The sequence below is a fragment of the Pecten maximus genome, chromosome 14 (genome assembly GCF_902652985.1).
Source record: "Pecten maximus chromosome 14, xPecMax1.1, whole genome shotgun sequence".
Taxonomy (NCBI): domain Eukaryota; kingdom Metazoa; phylum Mollusca; class Bivalvia; order Pectinida; family Pectinidae; genus Pecten; species Pecten maximus.
The window spans coordinates 4,774,907-4,800,082 of NC_047028.1; the positions used below are offsets into that span (position 1 = coordinate 4,774,907).

The 25,176-nt window shown below is 37.6% G+C and overlaps 1 protein-coding gene across 1 annotated transcript in view; it reads right to left on the reverse strand.

Moving 5' to 3' along the window:
• LOC117342699 overlaps positions 1 to 11,976 on the reverse strand; it is a 20,609-nt gene extending 8,633 nt beyond the window's left edge. The window contains exon 1 of the mRNA XM_033904909.1: positions 11,145 to 11,976. Within this exon, the coding sequence (XP_033760800.1) occupies positions 11,145 to 11,765 (621 nt within the window). The 5' untranslated portion in view covers positions 11,766 to 11,976. The remainder of the gene's footprint in view (positions 1 to 11,144) is intronic.
• Between the last annotated feature and the right edge of the window lie 13,200 nt (positions 11,977 to 25,176).

The following is a 25,176-nucleotide window of genomic DNA, read 5'->3' on the forward strand; positions in this document are numbered from 1 at the left end:
TTGGTAAGTCTGAAGATTATAAAATAGAAATTGTTAAATATGTCATATTTATTCTCGATCCATATAGTACTGTTTATTTGAAATTACATTTAAGGTATATCGTCATAAATATTACATTTCATTCAAAATACTAATTCTATTCAACACCATTCATTAACCTCACTAACGCGCCAACGTTCTGTATACTTACTACGATAGAACTATGGCATTGTTGGTACATTTCATGAAACTTTCATCGGCTAATTTGTTGATTTTGAAAACTTCAGTGAGTTGTAAAACTTAAAGAAATGATTGATGGCTCATGTTTGAAACGTTTTGTCGATGACATAAATACTGCTTTATTTGTAATTTATAACATCTGTAATTTATTTTTAAGATGACGGAGTAAACTGATGATACAGATATATTGCCCACTTACTGGCGAACTTTAGCCGAAGTTAAATACAACATGTAAGATAAGAATAGTCACCAAATCTAACTAAGAAATGTTTCAATAAACCTCTACCTGAGAAATAGGTACGGTTACACCTGTATGCTTAATATTATTGTTTAAAATCATTCAAGCGTTTTAATTGATAGATCAAAACAATAACGTAACAGATATCAATTAAATATTTGAGTGTGTCTTTGTCTTTGTATCCTGACTTAGTATTAATGAAATATTTTTTATTCATTTTTTTTTTACAAATCAACATATATTCACCAACAATAGCTGATACACTAAATCGCTTGTTGTTTATGAACATACATTTGTATACATGCTCTCATTTGGAAAACTACTATTCAAATATTAACAATGCATAGAACTGTTCAAAAAGTTAATTAACGACTTATATTGTTTTCAATTCAGCGTGAACATGAATAAGTACGTTGTACAGAATGGAGAACAGTCATTTTACATGATATATCAAAATTAACCCATGTCTTACGGTAAATAAGTTTCTAGTGATCTTACAACTACAGTCATTATAGCCGTTGTTAAGGCTGGTCGCATTTCAGACATTGTTACGTTAAATCAAGCGAAAGTAAATAAATATGGCAGTTTCTAGATTCGTTTATGATCACGTTAACAAAGAATTTAGCAGGTAGACTCAGTGAAAACTCACAACAACGGTGTCGTCCTTTACGACCGACATAACTTTCTCTATGTTTATAGAACACAGGTAATATTGTCCTTTGTACTGACAATGTATTATGGAAAGAAAAGAAAAAAAAATTCTACTTAACATACAACTTTAGACTGCACCATGTAACAATGTGTATACATGGGTTAACAGTTCTATGAATGGGCTCTGCTAATTCCTGGTATTTGTAATGCATTTCATATGAAAGACCCTATTTGAAATGCTGCATGATATATCTAAATATAACTTTTTAAGAATAATGAGACTGGTACAGTTTCAATAAAACAGTACAATACTTAAGTACAACGATGTAATGAAATGTATCAAGATACAGAGCAAATATTGATTTTAGCCTCAAGTGACTTGAATAAGATTTTTAAAAACATTTTCGGGATAGCGGAACCTCCAATGGAGACATTCACATGTTATAGTTAATTGTATGTTTAAATGTTCAAGGTATACCGAACATCCAGGTATGGAAGTATGAAAAATGGCCCTCGTTCTTCTTGTGAAAACTTTGCTGATTAGATTTTGTTTTACACAATCATTGATTAATAGAAAAAAATATAAGACATACACAAATTATTGCAAAGTTATTTTCAAATTTATCGATAATGTGTAATGAATAAATATCAAGAAACGCATTGGACATTTCGTGTCTACTCTAGTGTGCACTTCCCATTTATTGATAGTAGCATCAACCTTTCCCCGCCTAATATATATTCGATTGTTACATGACGGTTGTTTCCGATATTATGGCTTTCTTGATAATTTTCCATTGTTGACGGAGTCACGTTTATAATACAATATTTCTAGAGTTGCAGATTAATTGGGATAATGGCATGGTTCCATTTTGAGATCCGATCTAAGTGTTTGGTAACGGGTAGTATACCTAGGTAACGGGTAGTATACCTAGGTAACGGGTAGTATACCTAGTTGTCGCAAACCCTAACCTCATTTATAGATATACATGTTAGATGTAGTCGATAAAGTTGCAGACGCTTTTCTATACGTAACACCTGGTCCTTTATTAAAATTCATTGTACAGTATGTATTTAAAAGATAGATATTCTTTCGCGCATCATTGAATACGAGTCAGGATTTCTGTCATCGCTTCTACCATGCTGTTTAATTAAGTAATTGTTATGTTGAATAACATAATTTTAGAGTTTGTTTTCATCCATGGACATCAATGACAATTACAACATTATTAACTACCAAAAGTACTAATCTTGTGGAGACTAGGATACTGATACGACCGTAGTGTAATGTGGTAAAGGATTGTACGAAACACACAAGATATTAGCACCTTTCAAAACAGATTGAGATTAAGATAGGGGACAGCCATGATTATTTATACTACATCATAACGCTGTCTCGTCCTTGTAGTACTCGTCAGTGATGTTAGGGACATCATGCATGTATACAGTTGTTACGTCCTTGTACAACTCGTCAGTGATGTTAGGAACACCATACAGCTGTTACGTCCTTGTACAACTCGTCAGTGATGCTAGGGACATCATACCGTCTGTCTCGTCCTTGTACAACTCTCAGTGATGTTAGGGACACCATACAGCTGTTACGTCCTTGTACAACTCGTCAGTGATGTTAGGGACATCACACCGTCTGTCTCGTCCTTGTACGACTCGTCAGTGATGCTAATGACATTAAGTGTTGATCATAAGAGGCGACCAAAAACTCGAAAATAGTTTCTCTGAGTTTTCTATTAGAAGATTGATTTAAGTTCAATATGAAGATTTCAATATTTTATAGTAATACTGAACTAGGAAGTGCTCATATTAGTATTCTAAGAGAATTAATACAAAGGACCTTTTCCGTAAATAAGACCTCAATATTTGAATTTAAAACTTTTAACAATAATTGCTTCCATACATATATCGAATGTAGTAATTTACAAACATGGTTTATTTTAGCTAAATTATGTGCACCTAATTTAACATGATCATCGTTTCATAACGTCCGTAGAGAGTTTACTACATTGCGTTTTGATCTACGGCCTAGTTTTCGTAAACAGGTAAAACGTAATTAGAAAAACAAATTACCTCTATATACGTGTTATTGTCATGTTAACTGTGGCGTGGAAAACTTCCTGGTACTGGGCTCTGATATATATATTACTTACAGATTATATAATTTTTATAATTAACGATATCAAATACATAGAAAGAGGTATCCACAGTTTTACCGGTGTGTTATAATCATAGACAGAGTTATCCACAATTAAGATATCCACAATTTTACTGGTGGTGTGTAATTACCCTTGGCTGAGATATCCACAATTTTAATGGTGGTGTGTAATTACCCTTGGCTGAGTTATCCACAATTTTACTGATGGTGTGTAATTACCCTTGGCTGAGATATCCACAATTTTACTGATGGTGTGTAATTACCCTTGGCTGAGATATCCACAATTTTACTGATGGTGTGTAATTACCCTTGGCCGAGATATACACAATTTTACTGATGGTGTGTAATTACCCTTGGCTGAGATATCCACAATTTTACTGATGGTGTGTAATTACCCTTGGCTGAGATATCCACAATTAAGATATCCACAATTTTACTGGTGGTGTGTAATTACCCTTGGCTGAGATATCCACAATTTTACTGGTGGTGTGTAATTACCCTTGGCTGAGTTATCCACAATTTTACTGATGGTGTGTAATTACCCTTGGCTGAGATATCCACAATTTTACTGATGGTGTGTAATTACCCTTGGCTGAGATATCCACAATTTTATCATGGTGTGTAATTACCCTTGGCCGAGATATACACAATTTTACGGATGGTGTGTAATTACCCTTGGCTGAGATATCCACAATTTTACTGATGGTGTGTAATTACCCTTGGCTGAGATATCCACAATTTTACTAATGGTGTGTAATTACCCTTGGCTGAGTTATCCACAATTTTACTAATGGTGTGTAATTAACCTTGGCTGATATAACCACAATTTTACTGGTGGTGTGTAATTACCCTTCGCTGATATAACCACAATTTTACTGGTGGTGTGTAATTAACCTTGGCTGAGTTATCCACAATTTTACTGATGGTGTGTAATTACCCTTGGCTGAGATATCCACAATTTTACTGATGGTGTGTAATTACCCTTGACTGAGATATCCACAATTTTACTGATGGTGTGTAATCAACCTTGGCTGAGTTATCCACAATTTTACTGGTGGTGTGTAATTACCCTTGGCTGAGTTATCCACAATTTTACTGATGGTGTGTAATTACCCTTGGCTGAGATATCCACAATTTTACTGATGGTGTGTAATTACCCTTGGCTGAGATATCCACAGTTTTACTGGTGGTGTGTAATTACCCTTGGCTGAGATATCCACAATTTTACTGATGGTGTGTAATTACCCTTGGCTAAGATATACACAATTTTACTGATGGTGTGTAATTACCCTGGACAGCGGGGCAGGGAGGGGGGGGGGGCAGGGAATGGGAGTAGGGGCATGGTAATAATAACACCAACGATCAATACGTTTTATACATTTTGACTTAAAGAACTGAAATAAGTGAGTAGATTCCGAACATGTGTCATTATTCATCACAAGAATTTTAGAATTTAAAAGTACACCAACAGATTTAGAGAAACGGCTACATTCTAAAACACATCCAGCAGAGATAAGGTTATATTATAGAACAACACCAATATCAGTATATAAGTCTATATTATAGAACACCACCAGTATCAGTATATAAGTCTATATTATAGAACACCACCAGTATCAGTATATAAGGCTATATTATAGAACAACACCAGTATCAGTATATAAGTCTATATTATAGAACACCACCAGTATCAGTATATAAGTCTATATTATAGAACACCACCAGTATCAGTATATAAGGTTACATTATAGAACACCACCAGTATCAGTATATAAGTCTATATTATAGAACACCACCAGTATCAGTATATAAGTCTATATTATAGAACACCACCAGTATCAGTATATAAGGATATATTATAGAACACCACCAGTATCAGTATATAAGGCTATATTATAGAACACCACCAGTATCAGTATGAGGCTATATTATAGAACACCACCAGTATCAGTATATAAGGCTATATTATAGAACACCACCAGTATCAGTATGAGGCTATATTATAGAACACCACCAGTATCAGTATATAAGGCTACATTATAGAACACCACCAGTATCAGTATATAAGGTTACATTATAGAACACCACCAGTATCAGTATATAAGGCTACATTATAGAAAAACCACCAGTATCAGTATATAAGGTTACATTATAGAACACCACCAGTATCAGTATATAAGGTTACATTATAGAACACCACCAGTATCAGTATATAAGGTTACATTATAGAACACCACCAGTATCAGTATAAAGGCTATATTATAGAACACCACCAGTATCAGTATGAGGCTATATTATAGAACACCACCAGTATCAGTATATAAGTCTATATTATAGAACACCACCAGTATCAGTATATAAGGCTATATTATAGAACACCACCAGTATCAGTATATAAGTCTATATTATAGAACACCACCAGTGTCAGTATATAAGTCTATATTATAGAACACCACCAGTATCAGTATATAAGGCTATATTATAGAACACCACCAGTATCAGTATGAGGCTATATTATAGAACACCACCAGTATCAGTATATAAGTCTATATTATAGAACACCACCAGTATCAGTATATAAGTCTATATTATAGAACACCACCAGTATCAGTATATAAGGCTATATTATAGAACACCACCAGTATCAGTATGAGGCTATATTATAGAACACCACCAGTATCAGTATGAGGCTATATTATAGAACACCACCAGTATCAGTATATAAGTCTATATTATAGAACACCACCAGTATCAGTATATAAGTCTATATTATAGAACACCACCAGTATCAGTATGAGGCTATATTATAGAACACCACCAGTATCAGTATATAAGTCTATATTATAGAACACCACCAGTATCAGTATGAGGCTATATTATAGAACACCACCAGTATCAGTATATAAGTCTATATTATAGAACACCACCAGTATCAGTATGAGGCTATATTATAGAACACCACCAGTATCAGTATGAGGCTATATTATAGAACACCACCAGTATCAGTATGAGGCTATATTATAGAACACCACCAGTATCAGTATGAGGCTATATTATAGAACACCACCAGTATCAGTATATAAGGCTATATTATAGAACACCACCAGTATCAGTATAAAGGCTACATTGTAGAACACCACCAGTATCAGTATATAAGTCTATATTATAGAACACCACCAGTATCAGTATATAAGGTTACATTATAGAACACCACCAGTATCAGTATATAAGGCTATATTATAGAACACCACCAGTATCAGTATATAAGGTTACATTATAGAACACCACCAGTATCAGTATGAGGCTATATATTGTAGAACACAGCCAGTATCAGTATATAAGTCTATATTATAGAACACCACCAGTATCAGTATATAAGTCTATATTATAGAACACCACCAGTATCAGTATATAAGGCTATATTATAGAACACCAACAGTATCAGTATATAAGTCTATATTATAGAACACCACCAGTATCAGTATATAAGGCTATATATTATAGAACACCAACAGTATCAGTATATAAGTCTATATTATAGAACACCACCAGTATCAGTATATAAGGCTATATTATAGAACACCACCAGTATCAGTATATAAGGTTACATTATAGAACACCACCAGTATCAGTATGAGGCTATATTATAGAACACCACCAGTATCAGTATAAAGGCTATATTATAGAACACCACCAGTATCAGTATATAAGGCTATATTATAGAACACCACCAGTATCAGTATATAAGGTTACATTATAGAACACCACCAGTATCAGTATGAGGCTATATATTGTAGAACACAGCCAGTATCAGTATATAAGTCTATATTATAGAACACCACCAGTATCAGTATATAAGTCTATATTATAGAACACCACCAGTATCAGTATATAAGGCTATATTATAGAACACCAACAGTATCAGTATATAAGTCTATATTATAGAACACCACCAGTATCAGTATATAAGGCTATATATTATAGAACACCAACAGTATCAGTATATAAGTCTATATTATAGAACACCACCAGTATCAGTATATAAGTCTATATTATAGAACACCACCAGTATCAGTATATAAGTCTATATTATAGAACACCACCAGTATCAGTATAAAGGCTACATTGTAAAACACCACCAGTATCAGTATATAAGTCTATATTATAGAACACCACCAGTATCAGTATAAAGGCTACATTGTAAAACACCACCAGTGTCAGTTTATAAGGCTATATTATAGAACACTACCAGTATCAGTATATAAGTCTATATTATAGAACACCACCAGTATCAGTATATAAGGCTATATTATAGAACACCACCAGTATCAGTATATAAGGCTATATTATAGAACACCACCAGTATCAGTATATAAGTCTATATTATAGAACACCACCAGTGTCAGTATATAAGTCTATATTATAGAACACCACCAGTGTCAGTATATAAGTCTATATTATAGAACACCACCAGTGTCAGTATATAAGTCTATATTATAGAACACCACCAGTATCAGTATATAAGTCTATATTATAGAACACCACCAGTATCAGTATAAAGGCTATATTATAGAACACCACCAGTGTCAGTATAAAGGCTACATTGTAGAACAAAGTTGTATAAGAATGCAGTGTGTCGATGTAGAGAATTATACAGAATAATTTCATTAACTGAACCTGTATATGCTATATTATGTTAAAAATAAAGTGAATGTTTGTACTTGATACGGGCATATTTACAATTACAGTATCATATTGCATTTGTAAGAAACATACACATTTGCCTTTGCTTAGAATATATAACAAGAAATTAGGAAATGTGTAAAATTACGTGTTTATATTGAAAACTGTAACTAATAAATCCTATACATAGGGAAATGTGAAGGTTGCTCATAGTTTAATATATGAAAATACATTTTATAAAATGACGTTATGTATTGGAACAAAACCAATGCAGCGTTCCAATTCTTGTACCTTGATCCAATCTACGATAGCATTGTTGGTTACAAAGTTGTTGTTTTTTTTCTTCAAGGAAGAACATTGTGAAATTCTGGCCGGGTTGTTAGGAGGGAAATAATTTTTAATCAAATGTTGATATCTTACAACATAGTGACTTTTTAAGATAGGACCCTTAGAAACAAGGAAAACGCCGGTCTCTCATTCAGACATTTAGGTTTCAACTCGTAATTGGGTTGTAGAGTGGATTATTTTTGAAAAGGGATTTTTTTTCCCCCAGACAATCCATGTGGGATTGGTCAAGAGATCGAGTTACGTATGTGTACACATGACTGGGGAATTTGCCAACACCAGACAGGAATGTCCTGTCATTAAATAAATTAGCTGATTGCATGCACTGAGTTTCCAATATCGAATATCGTATTATTGAAATATCAATACGATGTATATGGTATTAATACATGTATGGAGAAGGAAATGTCCATGAGTAAAATACGGATTGTATTGGATAATACAATGTATGTTTATATTTATGTTTTATTCTATAAATGTATTATGGATGTATGATTACATGACCACATTTTTTAAAACTGTAAAATTGGAAATGTGAATCAAAATTCGTAATATTAAAGTTATATACTGTCAAAAATCGTTATATTAAAGTTATATACTGTCAAAAATCGTAATATTAAAGTCATATACTGTCGAAAGTCGTCATGTCTTAGTATTATTTAAAGAATCAATTGTCAAGTAAAATTACTACTTTAAAAGGCTATTAAGATCGTCTGAATATGCAATGTGTATGAGTTAAAAAATACCAAAGTTGTCTATACGTAAAACAGTCAACTACCGCATGAGAGTTTTTATATAGTGACATTATAATAGGGCCGGTTCCATTGTCTAACTTTGAAGTAGACTATATAATCGGTGTATAATGAATACAGCAGTGCGTGGGTAATCTAGTGATATTGTTCCTGGTGCAATAGAATCGCCAACAGACATTTAAAAACAAACAGCCTTTGCTTGGTACTTACGGTACTTTAAATAATACAGTTTTGTGTAGTAAAAAAAATATCTAATACCTATGTTCGCGTTATATTGGATTTTTGGAATTTTCTTGTTTCAATATGAGACACACAGCATTTGAGACTTCAACCAGAAGTTAATACACGAGTTCGAATCCTTAAATATGGAAAATCAATGAAAACCAATGATGACAGACTGATTATAATGGCTCCTCGTACAGACCTACAGATTGTATATAGTCAAAGATATTTGTCACGAGGTGCTGGTAGTTGACAATGGGTTATGCCAACCAATGAAATGTTCTCAAATCATTTTCTAATATTTTTCGATGAATCAAGATTCCACATTTTTTTCATGTATTTTATCATTGAAATGAGCAAACGTGCATACATTTCTCCATTAGATGCATTTTAAGGTGTAAGTTTTACGAAGGAGTTCTCATAAAAATAGAAGCAACTGAACATATCCATTTTTACAGTGGAACAACCACGTTTGATGTTGAGAACGTACTTCATGCGTGTATTAAGAATCGTTTTAGTTGTTGATACACAGGTGTAGAAGGCATGTAATATGTAAATGTATGTGCATGTTCTATTGATGCACATATTGATTTAAATGATATATATCTATTTCAAAAGAGACATGACTTAATAGTTTACAATCCAAGGTTGTAAATATTTTGCTACAAACAGCATGGTGTTGCCATAAATCATTGATAACGCATTGTGTCTGTGGGAAAGAAATTTGGGAGGGGGGGGGTATGAACAGAATAATTTAATATCGAGTGAAATAAGAAAAGTATCAAGCATAATATGGATAATGCTAAAGCTGTTCTGGCCCTTGCTAAAAACAGCGACAGTGACCTTGACCTTAACCAAAAAGCCCTGAATCATGAAATTGTCCGGATATCCTGGTCCTCTATATTGGTGATAATAAAATACATAGAAATAATATTTGTACAAAGTTTGATCAAATCCCCTCAAAAGATGCCGCTAGAGCGCTCACAAGGATTTTCTAAAACAATAAAGTAACAGTGACCTTGGCCTTGACCTTGACCTAAAATCTCCGAAACTCGGCCTTATGAATGAAGTTTGATAAAAATCCCTTAATTAATGAAGCCGCTAGATTGCTGACAAATGGTGTTACGTATTCTATGTATGACCGCATACAAGACGGACGGTGAGGGAAACTATATACATGTAGAATTAACGGTATGATGACCTCGAGTTAACGGTATGACGACCTCGAGTTAACGGTATGACGACCTCAAGTTAACGGTATGACGACCTCGAGTTAACGGTATGACGACCTCGAGTCAACGGTATGACGACCTCGAGTTAACGGTATGACGACCTCGAGTCAACGGTATGACGACCTCGAGTTAATGGTATGATGACCTTGGGTTAAAGGTATGACGACCTCGAGTAAACGGTATGACGACCTTGGGTTATAGATATGACGACCTCGAGTTAACGGTATGATGACCTCGAGTCAACGGTATGACGATTTCGAGTTAACGGTATGACAACCTCAAGTCAACGGTATGACAACTTCGAGTTAACAATGTTTCAATGTTTATTAACCTTAAGCGTTTCAACTCATAAGCATTACATTCATTACACATATATACAACATATAATAACGTACAATTCATTACAGCGATGGAAATTCAAATAAATCACATATTTTAATTATCAAGCTCGACCTGGAGTTAAGAGTATGACGCCCTTGAGATTCGTTTGGATACATCAAAGGATCAAACAAGGTTATTTTATCCGCAATATGGAAGTATCTGAACATTTGAATTGGCTATGGAACCCCTGGAACAGGATGACTATGATTAAATCACAAAAACAATATAACAACATCTATGATATATATTAATCCTACCTTTCGACTAAAGACACTAGCTTCGTCATCGTATCCATTCTCGTCCTCTCGCCTTTGTTTCTTTCTTCCTCTTTTCCCTTTCCTAGTCGCCCGTTTGTTCTCTTTTGTATGGAATGGAACCGTGCCTGTTGTCCTATAATTACTGTCCACATCCCTCTGATGATGACTTTCGTTGTCACTACTTCTATGGGTCGTCACATCATCAGAATCACTCAGTTTATCAGTAATCTCATTTCTTGACAACCCTGGTCTAAATGGAGGATTTGATTCCCCAGTTAGTTTTCCGGCAGGCATAGTTGCTCTAAGTCGATCCTGTCTATAAAGGTTTCGGTTAGCCGGTAGGACATCTTCCCTCAATAGGGGTAGGTTAGGTTTTCCAGTGTTCTGGTTCGACAGGTCAGCGGTAAATGTATTTCGATTTCCTGTATAAACTACCGATCGTCTCAGCATCATCGCAACTTCATTATTTGTTTTAAGCTCCGCGTTTGTATCCGAGCTATCGAATCCTTGGAAAGCACCGACTCCAAGGGATCTCCCCAAAGGAGAACTTTCCACATGTCCCACTGGGGTATTCTCAGTGTTAGGATGGTACGTATGGCGGAGATATTTGCTATCCGCCATGTTTGATACTTTATAGACACCAAAGAATTAATTAAAGAAGAATTCTACCCCAATTAGGAATATCTATTCAACTATTGTCAGTATCCTTTATATGGAGGCAGCCTATATTTTATAACCTACATACTGACTACTATCTCCTGATTAACTGACGATGGTACACAGAATTCTTAACTACTGTCAAAGGAACCTAACTAACTACACCACGAAACCATTCCGGATAATACACGTTCACAGGTGTGTCGCGTCCAGGTTTGTCCTCACAAGCGTCTCACCAAATGCCTGCATTTGATTACCCAACAAACACAGCGAATTTTACTACCGGGTTTGGAACCATTCGTGCAAGACAGACAAACACACCAATATTCAATAGAGGACTTTAAATATCAACAATGACAATCGATTGGTAAACTAGTTATCGGTTTTATCTCCATTCTGCTGTATATTTTGTATGAAAATAAAATGATATAGGTAGCAATCATTGAAGTTTGTCATTAGCAGTTTAAATTATCAGTTATTAGGGTGAGTAGACCTTTGGTAAGGTTATCATTGTAATTCACACAGAAGTATGAACACCATATATCATAGTGACTGTCTGAACCTATACTACGTAATGGCTGGCTGATGTCCCTGAAGGTTCACGCTTCCGTTAACCGTATCAATATGACGGCTCTAGATCGATATACAATGATTGTCTTCCGCATTCAATGTTCTATTGTATATAGTGTACTGTTACTGTTGATTGTTTATCTTTATATATCATAAATAATTTATTTTTTTCCTTTAAATATTAATAGCCAAGCTATGCACAGTAAATTGAAACCATACCACATTCGGGATATGATTTGGCTCTCTATTTTCATAAAATTCTCTCAAGTTTGTCTTATCAGAAATGATATTATCAGAATGTTTAAATTGTTGTTAAACTATGATAGGTGTAATCACCTTTTGAACAACTGAGCTGTGATAGTCAGATATAATGCAAGGCTACAGAAAGAGAAGAAACGGATGTAGATTGACATCACTAATATATCACGTAAATGTATTGATATAGGATTCATTGTGTATGTATAGTGTTCGAGTTCCATACGTGTTGTAATAGTGGAACAGAACAGATCCCATAGTAATGTAAACCTCCTTAGCACTCGTCGTGTCGCCGGCATGTCAAGTGTCCGTGTCACCAAGCATTACATCCACTCGCGTTTGCTTCTATCAGATAGGTGCATGATCTGGCGAGGAATAGTGCTGAAAACTACATTTTGATTTATGTAACACAAAGTAATTTGTATAATCTGTTTAGTTAATGTTTTTGTTAATGTTAGGATTGTAATCTTAATTGAAGTGAAAGCTAATGGACTTTCATTCCACTAGTGTCCTCTATGTAATTATTTTACTCATAGAGGTACTGTGTCATTGTTTAAATGTTTGCTTATTGTAATGTTTTGATGTATAATGTATCTGTAAATTAACTAATTGTAAATTGATATTTATGTAATGTAATGTTTTGTTGTATAATGAATCGTTAAATTAACTAATTGTAAAATGATATTTATGTTCGGTATATCTACATAATATGTTCCGAATAAGATTTACCTGTATTCGCTAGATCATATTCTATTGTATTGTTCACCATGTATAAGCTTGTCATTGAGTGGCCGATCACGTGCACGAGCTAGTCGTATTGAAATGTAGTCATGCGTAGCACACCTTTGATGTTAGTCAGGAGTACGGCTATATTGTTTAGGTTACATTACGGGTATATAAGGTCGGAGAGTTCGGTTCTTTGCTCTCTTCCGCTGGGGTCAGAACAGACAGAAGGTCTATAGGTGAGACATGATTGATATATAGGAATGCAGTGAGGAAAACGCACTTAGTCAGAGGTCCAGTATTGCCATAGTTAACAGTATCGGGGTTGGCGCGGACGCCGGGAAATTATTGGCGTAAGGGGTATCGCGGACGCCAGGGGTTTGGCGGAAGGTTGCCAGGGCGCCTAGGGTCGTACTGTTGGGCGTGGATGACGGCGAAGTGAGTTCCTCCTCATTAAGTTTCCCTAGCTTTGCTATGAGTTACTGCAGTATATCATTATTGACGCCAGCGTAACGCCCGTATTTTGCCAGAACGCCAGGTAGCGCCGGGCGCATAGACGCCTACAACTCACTCAGAGCCGTACTCCCAGTGTTAATGTAGTATGTTTGAAGTTTGTTCCATGTCATGTCCTGCTAATATATGTAATTAAATGTCTTATATCTGTACGATCCTTGTTGTTGATTTCGTTAACAAAAACATTGACTACAAGAATACGCCAACTTGGCAGGGAGACGCCTTGAGGAGTTTTAACAGCTGAGACAACACTTCCCGGCAAAAGGAGATAATCCTTTACATTTTTGGTGGCAGCGGTGGGATATTGTTGTTATTAGCTACAGTTGGCGTTAGCAAAGATGAATGCACTATCGGAGCTTTACAAGACGGTGGATAAGTTAGAGTCTGACCTTGAAAGCTTACAAGGCGCTGGTGAAGGGCGTAAGAAACTTACATCGACTCCAGCGGAGGAGGGAACGCATGCGTGTGTGAGAAAAGGCCCACGTTATGCGGATAAAATACATGGCACCCGCCCTAAGGAATATGCGTATGGCGGGATAGGGGCAACATCGGAAATGTTGCAAGATCGGCAATTTGACGGTCGGCCTGGGCGTAAACCTAAGAGTGATAAGGTATTGACAGCTTGCGATGGCCCAGAACAGTCTACGCCGTTGTTCAAAAGCAATGCATGGACGGATGAGTGTGGAAGCAATGACACTCCCGCATATAAAAGAGCATTCTGCATGACACCGTTTCAACCGCGAGTAACATTATACAATGACACAAAAAGCTGGCGTCGGGCAGACACTGAGAATGGGAAGTCAACAAGTACCGAAGTACCTAGACCGGCAACAGGGAGAGTAAAATCAGCTACATACGATGGTTCGACGTCGTGGATAGACTTTAAAACACACTTTGACATGTGCGCTGAGATAAACAAATGGTCGTATCAAGAGAAGGGAATGTATTTGGCAGTAAATTTACGCGGATTGGCGCAGGGCGTACTCGGGAACATGAAAACTACGGAAAGATCCGATTATTATTCATTGTGCGGAGCGTTACAACAGAGATTTTCTCCCGCAAACCAGACCGAGTTATACCGTACTCAGCTCAAGAGTCGTTGCGCAAAACCCGGCGAAAGTTTACCTGAGTTAGCACAAGGCATTTTGAGACTTACTCAGTTGGCGTATCGCGGCGCAACGCCAGACATTTGGCAAATATTGGCGAAAGATGCTTTCATAGACGCGTTACCGAGTTCCGAGTTACGAATACGTGTCCAACAGAGTAGACCGGCGGATTTAAATGATGCCGTCCAATCAGTCGTAGAATTAGAAGCTTTCGAGAAGGCAGAAAGGTGTCGATCAGATTATAAGCCGCACGCAAGGACGGCTGGGTTGAGTGAAGTGGTCAAAGAAGATACTAAACCCGATGATATAACAACGTTGAGAAACATGATCGAGGAATTGGCGAATGAAGTCAAATCTCTGAAGGAGCACCGAAGCAGACCCGGGAGCAATAGGGGTCGTAACTGTTATTTTTGTCGGGAGCCTGGACATTATAAACGTGATTGTCCTAAGAGACAAAGTTCGCGAGCCGAGAATAACGCAAGAAGAGCTAACATAGGTGCGGGGTATCATCAAATGGAATCAGGGATGTATGTCAATGCAGAAATTAATGGTTTGATGACCGATCTTCTTGTTGATACAGGTGCCACTGTAACACTGCTTTCGTATGATGTTTATAAAAATATTCCAGAAAGGGATAGGCCTGAGTTACAGGAATTTCCGCGAGAAATTCTGACGGCAAACGGCGAACCAATGACAATTTTCGGGAAGACGAAATTTCTAGTTGACATTGACAAGCATGCTATAACCCTGGAGGCTATCGTTGCAGATATTACAGCGGATGGTATTCTAGGCCTTGACTTCTTACGTCAGAGCGATTGTCACGTGGACTTGAAGCAAAACACATTGACTGTCGATGGGAAAGTGATTCCTTGCCGTCTAATTGGAAAATTTGGTTGCAGCAGGGTTAGTCTTACAGAAAACACTACCATACTGCCACGGCATGAGGTAATTGTGAGAGGCGAGCTGGACAGCAAAGGTCTTCAACAGACGTATGGGATAGTGGAACCTATAGAAGAAAAAAACAAGACTGGCCACGCAATTTTAGGGCGGACACTCACCAAAGGTACCAAGATCATACCAGTTCGACTACTGAATCCAACGGACGAAATCCAGGTACTCTATAAAGACACAACAGTAGGCAAATTTGAACCTATTTCACAAGTTATTCGGAAGGTAACAACGTGTAGACAGGTAAAGATCGTTCCAGAACACCTGCAGAAGCTATACCAAGGCACCATTGAAAATCTGGATGCAAAGCAGGCTGAAGGCGTAAAAGAACTCTTGTGTGAATACTCAGAATTATTTTCCAAAAACGATCAGGATCTTGGCCAAACAGACCTCGTTAAACACAGAATCGATACAGGAGGCGGGAAACCGGTCAAACAGCCACCACGGCGTTTGCCTTTTCACTCTCAAAAGGAAGCGGACCGTCAGATTGATGAAATGTTGGAAAGGGGAATTGTAGAAAAAGCAAGTGGTCCGTAGGCCTCAGGAATAGTTCTTGTTAAAAAGAAAGACGGCAGTACGCGCTTTTGCGTTGACTATCGCGCTTTGAATGACTCAACTATTAAGGATGCGTATCCCTTGCCCAGAATTGACGATTCACTTGACAAACTTTGTGGTGCGCAGTGGTTTTCTACTCTGGATCTTTCGTCGGGATATTGGCAGATTGCCATGGATCCCGCCGATAAAGCCAAAACTGCTTTCGTTACAAGAAAAGGTCTTTTCCAATTCACAGTCTTGCCCTTCGGATTATGCAACGCACCGGCAACTTTTGAGCGCCTTATGGATGTTGTTATGTCTGGACTTCAATGGGAGGTGTGTTTCATATACCTGGACGACATAATTGTACATGGTAAGACATTCGCAGAATGTATGGGTAACATGAGAAAGGTTTTTGATCGCCTAGCTGAAGCTGGACTGAAGCTGAAACCACGGAAGTGCAAATTGTTTTCTCGAAAGGTGTCGTTCCTAGGACATGTTGTATCAAAGGATGGGATAGAGACAGATCCAGAAAAGACGGCAAAAGTTAACGGGTGGCCAGTACCAACAAATTCGTCGGAAGTTCGAAGTTTTGTAGGATTTTGCAGCTATTACCGGAAATTCATCGAGAACTTCTCGTGTTTAGCGGCACCACTACACAAACTAACGGGTAAGACTGAAAAGTTTGTCTGGACAAACGAATGCCAAAACACTTTCGATATTCTGAAAAGAAAGCTTACAGCAACACCTATATTAGCCCATCCTGATTTTGAGTTGCCGTTTATTCTTGATACGGACGCAAGTAACGCAAGTATAGGCGCAGTTTTGTCACAAATACAAAATAACCAGGAACGCGTTATCTGTTACGGAAGTAGAACGCTGACTAAGAGTGAAAAACGTTACTGCGTAACCCGCAAAGAGTTGCTCGCCATTGTTTACTTTGTGCAATACTATCGACACTATTTGACGGGCAAACGGTTTTTGGTAAGAACAGATCACAGCGCGCTGCGTTGGCTTATGAGAAAGAAGGAACCAGAGGGACAGACGGCAAGGTGGATCGAAACGTTGTCAACTTTTGAATTCGACATTCAGCACAGACCTGGTAAACAACATGGGAACGCAGATGGGCTTAGCCGAATTCCATGCCCTCAGTGCGGCAAGAAGACAAGGAAAGGTGGCTCAGGGGCAAAGCATGTACGTGCTGCAACTAATGATCAAGGGAAAGACATTTCGAAAATGTCTCTACAGGACGACCAAGAAAAGGACAGGGCAATTTTATCACTCAAGTCTTGGATAGAAAATCGAAAACGGCCAGACTGGAAAGATATGGGCGCAGCAGGAAGCGAATTGAAATCCTACTGGGCGCAGTTCGACAGATTCCATATAAGAAATGGGGTTGTATGTCGGTCATGGAATGACACCAGCAAACAGACACTGTCTTGGCAGGTTGTAGTGCCTCGGCATTTAAGAGTAACTGTTTTGAAGCAAATACATGACGAGCGAAATGGGGGTCATCTGGGGATACGCAGAAGCTTGAAGAGAGTGCGACAAAAATAATACTGGCCGATAAAGCCAAAACTGCTTTCGTTACAAGAAAAGGTCTTTTCCAATTCACAGTCTTGCCCTTCGGATTATGAGTAAAGGATTATCTCCTTTTGCCGGGAAGTGTTGTCTCAGCTGTTAAAACTCCTCAAGGCGTCTCCCTGCCAAGTTGGCGTATTCTTGTAGTCAATGTTTTTGTTAACGAAATCAACAACAAGGATCGTACAGATATAAGACATTTAATTACATATATTAGCAGGACATGACATGGAACAAACTTCAAACATACTACATTAACACTGGGAGTACGGCTCTGAGTGAGTTGTAGGCGTCTATGCGCCCGGCGCTACCTGGCGTTCTGGCAAAATACGGGCGTTACGCTGGCGTCAATAATGATATACTGCAGTAACTCATAGCAAAGCTAGGGAAACTTAATGAGGAGGAACTCACTTCGCCGTCATCCACGCCCAACAGTACGACCCTAGGCGCCCTGGCAACCTTCCGCCAAACCCCTGGCGTCCGCGATACCCCTTACGCCAATAATTTCCCGGCGTCCGCGCCAACCCCGATACTGTTAACTATGGCAATACTGGACCTCTGACTAAGTGCGTTTTCCTCACTGCATTCCTATATATCAATCATGTCTCACCTATAGACCTTCTGTCTGTTCTGACCCCAGCGGAAGAGAGCAAAGAACCGAACTCTCCGACCTTATATACCCGTAATGTAACCTAAACAATATAGCCGTACTCCTGACTAACATCAAAGGTGTGCTACGCATGACTACATTTCAATACGACTAGCTCGTGCACGTGATCGGCCACTCAATGACAAGCTTATACATGGTGAACAATACAATAGAATATGATCTAGCGAATACAGGTAAATCTTATTCGGAACATGCTATGTAGATATACCGAACATAAATATCATTTTACAATTAGTTAATTTAACGATTCATTATACAACAAAACATTACATTACATAAATATCAATTTACAATTAGTTAATTTACAGATACATTATACAACAAAACATTACATTACATAAATATCAATTTACAATTAGTTAATTTACAGATACATTATACAACAAAACATTACATTACATAAATATCATTTTACAATTAGTAAATTTACAGATACATTATACAACAAAACATTACATTACATAAATATCAATTTACAATTAGTTAATTTACAGATACATTATACATCAAAACATTACATTACCCAAGCCTCCGGGTTGGACGTCTCGGCCAACGCTACATTTTTCTGACAAAATATACATCAATAAAATTCTCACAATACAATAGCAAATAACAATCCAATATCTCTACCATACAGTTTACATGTCGAAAACAAACTTTTCACTTTATCACACACTTACTGACCATTCATACTTTCTTACACTGCCTCACTTTTTTTAACACCATACTTACAACCTCGCTACCACATTTAAATTACCTTTTTTTACACAATACAGAAAAAAATAATTTCTTGAGCACGTTTACTAACACAAAAATTGCATCCTAGTCTCATCTACTGGCCTCAAACAATCTCCTCCAATTCGTCCCACGTCACCACATGAATGCTGGACCTTTGGACAGTTTCCCCGTCAACAACCTTTGTCCTGACTGTCGACTCTTCCCGGCGGTGATGCTTTACTCTGACGTTACACTGCACTCCACAGCTTCGTTGTACCGGTTCCGGAATGGTCGTGTTGACAGTAGCCCCCTTGTCCTCCTGTTCTTTTGGGATTCCAGCTGTCTCAGGGTTGTCATCAAATACCAATGCTTTCACCGGGGTGCTCACCGGAGCAGTTCCCTTCGGTGAACTGCTGGCAACTGGTGACACAACTATCTCCACCTGGAATTGGCGCGTTGCCATCGTGAGGGACACGTCCGGGTCTGGTCCAAATTCAGCGCTTGTCAACAAAGGCGTTATTCCCCTAGCAGCTCCTGTTTCCTTTACCGCTGCGGAAGCTGGCGGTTTCTCTCCGCCTTCTGCTGCGGGTGTTGACTTCTTCTGCTTTGGAGTCCGAGTCGGCGATGTTTCTGGTTTTCTGGAACTCTGTGGTCGCGCCTGCATACGCTCGGTCGGGTCACTATGGAAGCGCTTACGGTGCCTTTCCAAATCAGCTTTGCGACCACAGGTCCTGTCGCACTCATGATTTAACTTTGAGAATTTGAAGCTTTTCAGTCCAAGGTTGGTGCAAGCTAAAAGCCTGTTAAAATCTTGGTCAACAAGTTTTTTTACCATTGACTGTGGTCAATAAATAAATAAGTTAGAACTGCTTTCAGCTACATTACAGAACGATTTGCCTAACGGGTCGTCGGGTTCATATCCGGAAATAAACGGCTCTGCTTCGTATGTAACTACAGCGATACTTTAGAATTGCGTGTTTGATGGTACGCAGGTAACCGATTACATGTAGTGTACAGGTAGTCCACACTTACTATTATATACAAAGTACTCCAGTTTATGTTAAATAGGAATGTCTGAGGCAGCGTATATTACAATGTCCCTGTATGCTAGGGCTGAATAACTAATCACCGCCATGCTTGATTGAATATCTTCAAAGAAATAATACTAATTGAACGTACAGGTCATCGTGGCTTTGATCATATTAATGTCTGAGGCGACATATATCTAATACCACAGATTAGTTTTTGTTTTTCTTACAGCATATAGTGCTGGTTTGGTTTGATGAGACACAAGTTCAAGTTCAATTGTTTATTAAAGTGGCAAACACCTTACAACATATAAAATACATCATAAAATATTTCTCTCAAAGTAAGTTATGTCCAGCCATTTATGACTTATTTAGACACTCTAAAACAAAACAAAGTATAAGATATTGCATGCTTAAAGTTAATAAGATAAGGTTATCCCAAGCTATTAAACATGGTACAGTAAGTAGCTACGTTATGTTACATGAATAAAAAGCTGCGAAAAGTTGCTTCTTCTCCTCCACATAGCATAATGCTGATTGGCGAGGAGATTTGGGGGAGATTATCTAATAGATATTTGAACTGATTAAAACTGACCATATTATTAAGATCAACATATTTGTTAACGTCAACTAAAAGAGGCCAGCGTAAATCATCATAAAATTACATCGTATTAAAAAGTGAACTTCGTCTTCAACCTCATTTGATAAGCAATATTTACAGATTCTGTTTTCATGGGTAAAATCGGCTTGGCATGCCGTTCCTTTTCAATTTCTAGGGAAAGTGACCCACATCTGAAATTGCACAACAGACCTCTTTTCGCCCTAAATTTAACAAATTTCATATAATCGCTTGTTGTAGGCTCATACTTAAAGGTTCTATATAGACGTAATTTATTACCATTTCCATCATCATTTCACAATATATTTTGCCAACTGTCAGCATCAAGATTTGGTAATTTTGCTTTGACCTTTCTCATTTTTACCAGTTTAATGACTTTTGTGCTGAAATAATCTCCATTAAGCTAGTCTTTACTATTAGATTATGAACCATTTATGAATTTTACTCAATGTCCTATCACTTTCCGTATTTTTTATTCTTAAATACAATTTTAAAACGTTTATAGTCTGTTTCGTGGTAGTTGACGTCCAACCCATGTCGCCCCTTGTGGCCAAGTTACTGGAAAACTTCGATGCTCCAAGAAAATATCGACAGGCCTTGTTTTGTAGTAATGTTACTTCTCTGTAGGAGTTTATACACCAGAGCCTTCCTGACAGCATTGTTGGTTTGTTTAATGAGCCCAGAGACATGGCGCTCTTTTTTTCAGTGGACCTGAGACGGCAAGTCTTCCTGACATCATTGTTTTTTTTTTCAGTGGACCTGAGACGGCAGGTCTTCCTGACATCATTGTTTTTTTTCAGTGGACCTGAGACGGCAGGTCTTCCTGACAGCATTGTTTTTTTTCAGTGGACCTGAGACGGCAAGTCTTCCTGACAGCATTGTTTTTTTTCAGTGGACCTGAGACGGCAGGTCTTCCTGACATCATTGTTTTTTTTTCAGGGGACCTGAGACGGCAAGTCTTCCTGACAGCATTGTTTTTTTTCAGTGGACCTGAGACGGCAAGTCTTCCTGACATCATTGGGGTTTTTTTTCAGTGGACCTGAGACGGCAAGTCTTCCTGACAGCATTGTTTTTTTTCAGGGGACCTGAGACGGCAAGTCTTCCTGACAGCATTGTTTTTTTTCAGGGGACCTGAGACGGCAGGTCTTCCTGAAAGCATTGTTGGTTTGGTTTGATGAGACACGTGCATGGCGCTCTTTTTCAGGGGACCTGGCTGTCTGAGGCGGAAGGTCTTCGTCATAAATCTATGTAGAAACGCTACATGCGGTCCTCTAGGTTTTGTGGGTGTTGTAATGCAGCAGAATATGCTTCCTTGGTGTTCCCCAATGTTTACCAAATTCACGTCTGGGGCAGCTCGAAGCTTGGCATTGATAAGTATTGACAGATATTTATTGTTTCACTGTTTGTTTTTGCATTTATAGCTTCAGCGAGGTTATGTGCTTTCAATATACACAAGTACAATCAATGATTGCGAAAGCTCACCGGTGACAGCAATCGCACTATACATTCATTTTTTATGTATGTCATTTTGAAATTGTACGTCACATAATATCACTCCTAGACCTCTAATGGATGTATAAACCAAATAAGAAGGGTGTGGACTTACAAGCTTTTCAAAATTGACCCCCAAAAAGTGGGTTTTGGTGCCAAAAACATTACGTCCACAGAATGGTAAAATGCAAAAAAAAAATCTTTTTTCTGCATGATTTTGCCATAACATCACTTCTGAATCTCTAATGAATGTATAAACAAAATTAGAAGGGTGTGAGGTGCAAAGTTTTGGACTTACCTCCAAAACTTTAAATAGAGTTTTGGTGCCAAAAAAGTTAAGTCAACAAAATGGTAAAATGCGAAAAAAATCACATTTTTTTCTGCATGATTTTGTTATAACATCATTCCTAGACCTCTGATAAATGTATAAACCAAATTAGAAGGGTGCGAGGTGTATACTTTTGGACTTACAAGCTTTCCAAAAACTTAATTACCCCAAAAACTTCAAAAGTGGATTTTGGTGCTAAAATAGTTAAGTCCACAAAATGGTAAAATACGAGAAAAATCACATTTTTTTTCTGTATGATTTTGCAATAATATCACTCCTAAACCTCTAATGAATGTACACGTATATAACAAACTAAAAAGGGGTGGACTTACAAGCTTTCCAAAACATACCCCCAAAAACTTTAAAGTGTTTGGGTAGGGACGCCGTCGCCGTCGCCGACGCGGACGTCGGGGGTACAGCATTAGCTCACGGTTACTCGTAACCGGTGAGCTAAAAATGTAAAGCACACACACTGGCAAGGTCTACTATGGCTTGGGGCACTTGAACAAAAATATGGTGATGAATTGTGCTGAAGTTTGTTGAGTTTTTATATTGAAGATCCCCCATCCTTTTTCCTTAATACATCATAAATTTAAGATACAATAACAATGTATGTATCTGTTATAATTTGGCACATATGTATTATCTATGAGTATGTCACAAAGCTTAACTTGCTGTTAATTACAAAAGTTAAAAGTCACTGCAGCTTAATTATGGATATATCCTATTATTCATAGGCCAAATTCTACATTTCCTGAGGTTGAAATCTAAGGTAATAGACCAATAATCCCTTTAATAAAGTAAATGCTCTTTTTCAACAATATATGCCTTTGTTGTTACTTCGCAAAAAAACAAATCATAGTATTACTTATTTATATTACCTATTACCCAGTCTGGCCCTGACACCATGGTGTCAGAGCTAGAGGAAACTCGGGCCAAGTATTACCAATGTGTTGTTTGTTTTGATAGGATTTAATAGAATAGGATAACATTGGACGGAGGCAACACTGCCTCTATGTCCACATCAATATAAATTTAGAATAAACATAATATTACACTATATATACACGCTGTAAGATCGTATTTCAAATCGTGATCTTTCCAGAAATTGTCCATATTTTTTCCCTCAGAATCATGTTTAGTCACATGCGTAACACGGGTATATAAGAAATATTTAACATGTTATCTCGTGTGTACTGTTAACGGTACTACCAGTGTAAGACGTATACTACCCATTTCGTCACTTCGACGGCAAAACACTTTTGTAAAGCCCTTTTGTGCTCGGAAGTGAAGGGACAATGATTAAGAATGTATTTATACTGCATGTCAAATTAATTCTTCCGTCTTTTAAATGAGGGCTGTGGACATGCTTCCTGCCAGGTCTTTCGAGATTTAGTTCTGATTTCGCAGATTTTCTGTTGGAGACCTGGAGACATTGTAATCATTGGAAGCATTATAGTCCAGAATGGGTTTACTGTTTACGGTGGTGTGCAGTGGCGTTTGCACTGCGATTCGTTGGTCTCGTTTTCTTTTTAATCTCGATAGGATGACTGTAAGAATGTGTTATCTTCTGATTTCGTCTGTATTGCCCTTGAGCAGGACCACAATTTTGTCCGAGTAACCGTCGGTATTCATGACAACTGACGCCTTTCCTTTGTCTCCTGGTAAAATAGTACAGTAATATATTTGTCCACATTCAGTTACATTAGCACAGCGCGCTCTTCTTTCGTAATATTGCTGGCTGGTAATTTCCTTGATTTTAAAACCTCCGTCACCCGACATCTTGGCAAACCTCAGTTTCTTACATGCCAGTTACAAGCTACAAGCATGTAGAGAAATTGCATCTAGAACGATTGCTACGAGGGCTGATTGATAAGCTGTGAGCCTCATATTGAAAGATTTGAATTTTGCCGGACATATTGCATTATTTTTCAACATGATCGCCTTCAGGATCTATACACTTTTGCCAGCGGTGTTTAAGGGCCTCAATGCTACTTTTATAGAAATCCTTTTCTTTGCTGTTCAGAAAGTCATCCGCTGCATGTTAGGGTTAGGGTTAGGGTAAGGATGCTTGAAATAGCTGTTTTCAGTTTTGGAAATAGATGAAATTCTGATGGAGCGAGATCAGGTGAATAAGGTGAATGCTCAATCAATTTAATGCGACAATCGTGAATGGCAGCCATGGCAATGACAGACTCTTTCACCCTAACCCTAACCGATTTTGTCCATTTTGCAAAAGCTGCTTGTCTTGTTTACTTTAGAGTGCTACCTCGTCGATATAAACTTACCAAA